Source organism: Ovis canadensis, chromosome 20 (assembly GCF_042477335.2).
Source record: "Ovis canadensis isolate MfBH-ARS-UI-01 breed Bighorn chromosome 20, ARS-UI_OviCan_v2, whole genome shotgun sequence".
In the NCBI taxonomy this organism is placed as follows: Eukaryota; Metazoa; Chordata; class Mammalia; order Artiodactyla; family Bovidae; genus Ovis; species Ovis canadensis.
Window position 1 is genome coordinate 49,871,794 of NC_091264.1, and position 9,345 is coordinate 49,881,138.

The 9,345-nt window shown below is 37.7% G+C and overlaps 1 protein-coding gene across 1 annotated transcript; it reads right to left on the minus strand.

The window, feature by feature from the left end:
• Positions 1 to 353: 353 nt before the first annotated feature.
• Positions 354 to 9,091, minus strand: LOC138425756 (prolactin). Its single transcript, XM_069564037.1, has 5 exons — positions 8,799 to 9,091; positions 5,888 to 6,069; positions 3,543 to 3,650; positions 1,325 to 1,504; positions 354 to 691 (listed from the first exon to the last, which is right to left on the minus strand). Exons 1-5 carry the CDS (start codon positions 8,824 to 8,826, stop codon positions 500 to 502), a joined length of 690 nt encoding a protein of 229 aa, XP_069420138.1. The 5' UTR covers positions 8,827 to 9,091; the 3' UTR covers positions 354 to 499.
• Positions 9,092 to 9,345: the final 254 nt, after the last annotated feature.

Sequence of the window (9,345 nt, forward strand, 5' to 3'; positions counted from 1 at the left end):
TACAGTTCAGTAAACCTCATGCTCTTTGAGCACACTAGTTTCATAGCATTTACATTGTCTGTTACAATTCTGTGAAAGTTGGCTGACTTTCGTAAAAAAATCCTGAGAATTCAGTCATCTTGGTAGCATGACCAACACAATGAATGATTATCTAATTCTTTAATTCTAATAAATTGACCCAGAGTAATTTGCTGTGATTCTAAAGTAAGTTGTTAATGGTCTTTGGAATGTCAGTTTCTGCTACTTGTGACAAATTTTAATCAGAACTTCTTTCTCTCGATCATAAGGAAGGATTTTCATTTGATTGTCTATTAAATGATGATAAGAAACATTGACAAAATTGCCATCTTAGATTTTGACATTTCTACAGAGTATGTTTTTATTTAAGATGAAACCCATTAGAGCCAAGCATGCATTAAAAAGCTATAAAGCTCAGAGAAGTTTGCCAGGGAATGGATCATTAAGAACCATCTCAGAAATGGATAGGATGAATGTGGGCTTAGCAGTTGTTGTTGTAGATGATTCTGCAATTCAGGAGCTTAAGGTAAGTGTCAATCTTGCTTGAATCCCTGCGCAGGCAGTGGAGCAGGTTGTAAAAAGCAGAATGACGTGCATCTTCATCCTTAGTTTGCAGGGATGGGAGTCCTGACCACACAGGGTAGGGCTCAGTCTCTTTGGCTCCAGGAATAACCTAAGCATCCAAAAGATAATGAATTGTTATGAGTTTTAGTAGTATTTGCTCATCTTTGTTCTTTCTAATTATCAAATTAGTAATTGGGGAAGATACAGGAAAGACTCTACACTTGGATTTCAGAGTTAGTGTATCAGATATCTGTTAGTAATTTATTAATAAAAACTAAAAGCAGAATTCAAGTATTAGTTTGGTTTTGACTTTCTCTTTTCTTTCTTCTCACTCTCATCCTATGGTTTGAGGAGAACAGAGGAAGAATACAAGCTGAATTTCAGTAGAGGATATCTTTGGATATTTTGAAGAAAACATTTATCTTGCAAATTGTATTCTCTAGTTCTCTTATCCTTGAAAATATTTCAGCCATCTGTACCCAGGAAGAGGCAAGATTTTGGTGTAACTGTGCAATTCAAGAAAGACTATACCTGTCAAAAATTGCTGTGGAATTCTAATTCACTTACAATAGAATCTATCACTATGAATGAACAGATTCTTGCTTTGTGTAATACCAGTCTAGAAAAAGAAGGTCTGAATTGTGTTCTTGTACAGTGAGATAGTTCAAAACTCATTCCTCCTTAAAGAAATCACCTCTCTCATTCATGAGAACAGCAAGGAAGATTTCATGAGGCTGCTCACCTGGCCAAATATCATCTCCATGCCTTCCAGAAGTCGTTTGTTTTCTTCCTCAATCTCTATGGCCCTCGATAGGATAGCATCTGGGACTCCTTTCATACCCCGCACCTCTGTGACTAGGTGATACAGAGGGTCATTCCAGGAGCGCAGCAACCCAAGAATCAAGCTCATAAGGACTTCATGCTAAACAGCCACAGGAAACAATCTCATTAAAATAAGCATAATTCAGTGGATTTAGTAACAGGTGATCTTTGCTCAGAGTGACTGACCTAAAAAAACTCCAGGTTTTCCCTATATGTATTGAAATTTTTTTGAAAGTTGCAAAATTATAAAATGTAAGCTATTGGTTTATACTTTGCTGAAATACTTAAAAATCTGGCTTATTTTAGTAACCAATGTTTCTGATGAGTTCTAATTTATAACATAAAGAATTTTATTTTTCCCTCTGAAATTCTACCATCCACTCAGTGAGTTCTTTTGTATTTGAATGCTTTGCTTGTCTGGGGAGACAAATCTAAGTATTTTGTTGGAGCTTAGTATGTGCCTGGAGTACCTGACCCAGGAAAGAAGGAATCCACCTGTGCCCACCTCATTTTCACCCAGTGATTCATTCATATGAATGAATCAAAGTATTTATTAATGCATTTTTAGTTTTTGATTGGTAGTTCCTTTTATAATATTAGAACAAAGAGGCAATAAAGAAGATATGACATTCCTAGCCACACTTTCCTCAATCCATCCCAACAGCCCCCAAGCTGATATCAGAGCAGTCTATTTTGTTGACATGTGTCTAGGCAGAAAATGGCAGTGTTGTCTTTATTAACAGCATCAGTGGGATTCACAATGGAGGGTTTTGCCTCCCAGTTCACTACTACCAGGACTGGACATGAAACTCCCAGGGGCTGAGCATCTCTAATTAAAATGCTTGATTTCTTCATGGCCATGAACTACTTTAATGGTACAGGAAATGAACAGCAGAGAAGAATCAAACAGGCATTGCAATAGAAACATGATGGGTTGTGAGAGTAAGAGAGCTGAAATGAAATTCAGACTCTAGGGTGAGTGGCAGCATGGTTTTCCTGGGGGTGTTGTAGCTTAAAGATGAAGACTGAGAGCTCTGAGTTGGAAGAAACCCAGAATCACTGCTTACTACCTGTGTGACTGGTGCAAATTCCACTATTTTTCTGAGTCTCAGTTTCCATATTACAGGAAGTGTAATAATGGTCACTGTGCTGCAGGAATTTTCGTGAGGATTAAACATAGTAATGAAAAAAAAAAGCACTTTGTAAATTGTATGGCAAGGTAATAGCTCTCAACAAATTTTAAATTTATTTTAAACTCATTTTAAAAGTCCTCCTCTTTTTTCTTCTTGACCTTCTTCCTTCATTTTATCATCCTCGTTATTAAGGAGATTAGCAGATGGAAAAAATGCTGGTATCACTAAAAACTGTAGCAAGAGAACAGATTGTACTTTAGGGGAGATGCATGTTGAAATATTTTAAATAATGTTAGCACTGTGGTTAGCTCAGGGAATCAGAAAGGAGCGATTATAATGATAAGAATTTGGACCTGGGATACATGATTGAGGCTTATCAGTAGATGGTGAGGTCATCAGAACAAAGGCAATCATCACAGCCATGAGAAGCAAAACGTAATGTTTTTTAGGACCCGTTTTGGGGGGAGACTTATAATTAAAAATAAGAGGTAATAGAGGAGTCAGTCAAGAATGAAGTAGGTGTAGAAGAGAAGTAGAAGAATCAGGTGAGCCTTGAAAGGCAGAATTGGTGGCTCAAGTGGTACAGTGTAGGAGTGACTCCCAGGTAGGAGTCACTAGTATCAGGGAATACTCAAAACTGGGGTTGTGTTTCTTACATATCCATGAATTTTTTAAATCTATATTTTAAACATGGACATTCCATTTATTTCATGTTTTCATACAGTATAATGGCTGCAACCTTGGATCTAATGCATTGGTTGAACTTATGTTGTCTGCATGGACAATTTATAGATCTGTTATTATTCTGCTGTTACAGATCTTTATAGTCATCCCTTGATTTTACTCATATTTCATCAACTGCATAATGCAATTCCTCTTTGATTATTTACTGTTTCTTCACCTTTCTCTGCATGTCCAGTTACCATTACCTCTAATAACGTGAAGCCAGGTAACATCAGTGCACTGTCTCACTTGTTCTGGTGAAAACCCGAATAAAAGACTCACGTGGGTCTGTTGGGCTTGTTCTTTGTCTTCAGGGGTAGGAAGGGAGGAGGTGTGGCAGCTGTTGAGGGCCATGGTAATGAACCCTTTGCCCTGGGCATACCGTTTATCCTGGAAGCGATCAAGCAAATTCAATTCATTAGGGTTGTTTGGGCATTCAATAAATGAACCTTTAGCAGAATATTAACACATTTGATAGATGAATAATTTTTTTAATGAGGGTCACGTAAAAATTGAAAGTAATTCTTTTTCCTACTTTTTTCTTTCCATTATCTCTGAAAACAGTTGCTTGTCATCTAAATTCCAACCTCTTTCCTTCTTTTTTTTCCCTTGTTTCATTTCATCCTTCCCATAGTTACTATTTGGATAGCAAACACTAAAAATAACCCAAATATGAAATAGTAACTGCTTTATCAAGTATCACCTTTTTTTTAGTATTTGAACCAAATATAGTGCATATGTGTGATACCTATATAGACATTTAATCTCTTGTTTACTTTGGGTTGGAACCAATATACTCCCTTAAAAGAAGATATATAATTATAACTTTTGTTTGACTAATCTGAATCCACAAACTTATAGCTTAGTATGCTGCACAGATGCAGAATTCAGTGTCATTGATGATGAGAAAATGGTAAGTCAGAAAAACATGGCATAAAATTTTTGAAAATAGTAAGCAATGGACTGAGAAGGAGAGTAGAAATAACTAGCTAACACATTGCTAAAGAAAACCTAATCTTTAGCCAAAGTTGTGAACATGTAAAGAGATTACTTCGAAGATCTGGAAAAAAAGATGACAGTCAAAAATGGAAGATGAAAGGAAAACTAGTGAATAAAAAGAACTATATGAATGTAATAGAAACATTGAGCACCATTTTTTATCAGTTCTCTGCTCTACTGTGGGCTCCTTGAGTGACATAATAGAGTATACAACTTTCAAAGTAATTTCATCAGAAAGAGAATAATTTTGTTTCCAATTATAAGCCAAGCATTCTATTGTAGTCATAAACCCATATATTGCACATCTTAGAATAGTAATTTGTAGCATTTAAAAAACTATCGTTATTTGTTTTCATTACAGGAATTCAGCTCTGTCTAATATGTCCCATCCACCCAGTTCACTGAAGTGCAATTCCCATTTATTGGCTATTTACTGTGTGCTGGGTAGGGACACTGAAGGACCAGAAAATCAAGATGCTTCTTTTTCCCAGCCCCACCTAAGAGTGCTTTATGTTGGGTACTGTTATGAACTGAATGTGTCTCCCCCAAATTCATGTGTTGAAGCAAAAATCTTCAAAGTACTGTGTTTGGAAAAGGGCCTTTATGAAGACTGTGTGCAAGCTACGTCGCTTCAGTTGTGGACCACTGTTTGCAACCCTGTGGACTATAGCCCGCTAGGCTCCTCTGTCCATGGAGATTCTCCAGGCAAGAATACTGGAGTGGGTTGTCATGCCCTCCTCCAGGGCCTCTTCCTGACCCAGGGATGGCACCTGCATCTTTTATGTCTCCTGCATTGGCAGGAGGGTTCTTCCCCAAGAGCGCCACCTAGGAAGCCCTTACGAAGACTGACAATGAAAGTGAAAATCGCTCATTTGTGTCCCACTCTTTGCGAGTTCATGGACTATACAGTCCATGGAATTCTCCAGACCAGAATACTGGAGTGGGTAACCTTTCCCTTACTCTAGGGGATCTTCCCAACCCAGGGATCGAACCCAGGTCTCCCACATTGTGGGCGGATTCTTTACCAGCTGAGCCACAAGGGAAGCCCAGAAGATTATGAAGATTAATTAAAGTTAAATGAGCTTGTAGGGTGGAACACTGATCCAATACGTTTAGAGTCTTTATGAAGAGAAACACCAGAGAGTTTTCTCTGTTGTCTCTGTGCCTTTCCTCTGTTTCTCTTCCCTTCCCACAACCCTGAGAGGACACAGGGAGAAGCCGGCATGGGTAGGCAGAGCCCTTAGCAGAAACTGACCTTGCTGGCACCCTCATCCAGGACCTCCAGGCCCCAAAAGTGCAAGGAAATAAAGTTCTGTTGTTTAATTCACTGAGTCTGTGGTATTCTGCTATGAGAGTCCAAGCTGACAAGTACAGGTGCTTTAAATTTATTTTGGAAACTTAACAAATAAAAGCAAATTGAAACAGGTATGTCACTCTTTAAGAATCATTGAGATTTCATGAAACGTCTTTTCTTCAGCTACCACATCTTATGAGCTAATATCTTATTTGACCTAGAAAGTGTATTCTTTGAAGTTTGGCTGATGCAGCCTTCTTGTTTAAAGGATAGTATAGCCCAGTCACTTACGCAAAGGTTTCTTTTGAAAATAAGCAAGAAATACAGTACTTACAAATTCATTGAACATTTCCGAGGAGAGGTTATGGATGTAGTGGGACACCATGACTGCCCGGTCAAACAGGTCGCGAAGGGACACCTGGCAGTTGCCAGGCCCATTGGGACAGACAGGAGTGGAGACCACACCCTGACACAAGAGTAGATTTGACACCACCAGCAGCAGGAGCAGGCGGGACCCTGCATAAATAAAAACAAGAGTCGCTCTGAGATGACGTATTACCCCAAGGTTAGCAAAAGCCATCCTGTCCAGGTAGGCCTCATCTCTCCCTGTTGCCCTGAGCAGGATTTTGTGCTATAGCAGCTGGGGTGGGGAAGCAACACCTTCCATTGTGTAAATTTAGATGGATGATGATATTTGCACAGTTATATAGTTGCAGAAGTAGGTTACTGCTTGCATTTCTGTATTGCTCCCAGAAGTGCTCCTGTGTTCTGCAAACATTTGGAATTTAAATTAATGGGAGTCAGAGTGTTTAGGTCATTCTCCTACAATAGTTTAATGTCTTGGGATTCTCTGCAGATTCTCAGCAGCTTGTAGGAGTTTGTAATTTTTTCAATGTACACTGACTAATGCTTGCATTTTAGACACCGAAATGGCAAGAACAGCACAGTTGGTCTATATGGTTTACCATCATGGTGGGTAAGAAGAAACACATGACTGCCTGAACCCTATTATTGAATACAAAGAGAATTCTCAGAGAAAAAGGATACTGCATCTTGGATCTGCTAGCTCAACTTAATAACCCCATCCGTTTCCTTGATACTCTGCTAAAAGCTTTTTAAAATGTGTAAAATTTTTGTTTCATGACAATCCTCTGAGATAGCCTTGGCCTCATTGTTGTTGTGCATAGCTGAGTCCCAATCTCTTTGTCACCCCATAGACTGCAGCACTCTAGGCTCCCCTTCATTCATTATATCCTGGAGTTTGCTCAAATTCATGTCTGTTCAGTCAGTGATGCTATTTAACCATCTCTTCCTCTCCTGCCCACTTCTTATATTGCCTTCAATCTTTTGCAGCATCAGGGCTCTTTCCAATGATCTCTATTATTATCATCAGATTTTATTAATAAACAATGACTTAGGGCAAGTGATTTTCCCCCAAGCCCCATGATTAGCAGATGGAGGTGACTGGGGACCACACTGTCACCTTTTCGCTTCCTCATGTCACAACACACAGGCAGCTGGGCTCTTGGTTTGCACGTGTGTAACAGGGACCGCATCAGTAGCTGTGATGACCTTGTGCTTACAGCGATCATTGCCGTTACTAGTAGAGAAAAATATTTTGCCTTTGCATGACAGCAGTGACCCTAGAAAGACGATTTTATCCACTCATTCTGCTCTGTCTATAAAACATTCATTTTTAAAGTCTTTACAATTAGCAGAGACAATATAGTCACCAATTTACTATCTCAGCAGATAGACTGATATGAACCACTAACATATCAATAACTTACACTTTCAAAAGGAAAAAGGCAATGATTTAAATCATGTTTAAGTTCAAATTGCTCCAAATAAAATAAAGAATATAGAAATGTGTTTACCAAAAAACTCCTTTCCTCTGGAATCTTGAATAAATGTAAGTGGAAGTGTCCAAGACAAAACGAGGCAAGGGCTAAAGATTTAGGGTGAAAAAATACCTAACCCTCAACACCTGAAAATACCTAAAAGACTATTTAGTATAGACTGTAGTGTAGAATGAACAACCTTTTAGTTGCAAAATATTAATATCAATATTGTGAGATAATTCATATAACAGTCTTTTAATTTTTCAAAGATATATTTCCAAAGAGATTATTTTAGGTACTTTACAGTCATGTAACACAGCTGATTAAATGTTTTATCTACAAGTATAAATAAAAAGTACTTTACAGATAGAGAAATTAGAATATTGGTTCTAGGAAATTCATAACTGGATAGATATTCTTTAACTCTGACTACATTTATCTGAACCTTTATCATCTGAAGGATTTTTTCCCACAGCCTAAGATGAGATAAAAAAGAAATGTTTTTGTTGTTTATAAAATAAATTTTATAATTAATTTCTTTGTCTTACAATTTCTTTTGTTAAATTAATTTTTATCAGGATATATTTGCTTTAGAATATTATGCTAGTTTCTGCTGTAGAGCAAAGTGAATTAGCTATACGTATACATATATACCCTCTTTTTTGGATTTCCTTCCCATTTAGGTCACCAGAGAGCACTGACTAGATTTGTCTATGCTATACAGTAAGTTCCCATTAGTTATCTGCAATTTATTTTTCTAGCGAACGTCAACCAAGAAAGTAAAGGCGATTATTGTTACTAGCCTGTGTTTTCTTCTAAGATATCATTTGGATTAAACCCAGTCAACAAAGTATTGTAGGAGACAACTCTGCTGTCACTGTCTTTATTATAGCTTCAGAGTTAAAAGTTTCATCAGACTGATGCATCTTAGCCACACCACATACGAATCCTGGTAGCTAGAAAATGTTTGTTTCTACCTTCTGGAGTTGTGATAAATTGGACTCAAAGACACTTTTGGTCTTATTCCGGTCTAAGGTTTCTCAACTTTGACATGATTGGCACCCTGAGCTGGATAAGTACTTGTTCTGGGGCTAACTTGCGCATTGTAGTATGTTTAGCAACATCTCTATTCTCTGCCCCCTGGGTACCAGTAGCACCCCTGCCCCATATTAAGACAACCAAAACCATCTCCAGACATTAACCAAATGTCTCTGGAAGACATTCTTCCATTCAAGAACCACTGTCCTATTGTGCTCCTACACAGTTGACTTCTAGAGCAGGATTAGCTAGTTCTTCTAAACTCTGTAATCCTGAAACCTAAGAGAATATGTCCTCAAATTTCAAATTGATACCCCCATTGGAACATCGAAAAAACCCAACAACTCCACAAGCTGCTGTACATACCTTTCTGCGCTGAACCTTTGCTGTCCATGGTGGTGATGATTTCAAGAAACACACTTCACCAGGAAGCTCTCGTCCTATAGCTTTCTCTTCCCCAGATGTTGGCTTTATAAGGCTTTGATATCTTCATGAATATATTTAATCAGGCATTCCCTTCCCTTTTGCCAGTCATTTATTTCCATCATTGAGATTACCCCCATAATTTCAAACATTGAATGGTATTCTATTTCTTATTCATATTCAGGAAGACATGCTGACCAGAAATGAACATGTAGGAAGGATTTTGATTAATTAGACTGAAAGGAAATGAGAGAGATAATGATGGTGAGATCTAGAGACTAGTTTGAGTTAGAGGAACTATAAAATTATAGCAGTCATTTATTGTAACATTTACCTTTATTTCTCTGCAGTTTCTTGAATATAGCATTATCTTTCATTTAGGTGTCTCATGTATTATCAAAGAGTATTTTTTTCTCATTCAAAATTACTGGCTGAAGTCAAGATTTCAAAATTTACACACAAAATACTAAGAAATATAGAATAAGGATGA

What these genes read in the sequence shown, in the direction of transcription:
- LOC138425756 (XM_069564037.1), bottom strand. Translation starts at nt 8,826, where the DNA reads ATGGACAGCAAAGGTTCAGCGCAGAAAG. An exon ending in CAAAGGTTCAGCGCAGAAAG is followed by an intron (nt 6,070 to 8,798) that starts GTATGTACAGCA and finishes TTATTTATGCAG; the next exon opens with GGTCCCGCCTGCTCCTGCTG. An exon ending in CGGAAATGTTCAATGAATTT is followed by an intron (nt 3,651 to 5,887) that starts GTAAGTACTGTA and finishes GATCGCTTCCAG; the next exon opens with GATAAACGGTATGCCCAGGG.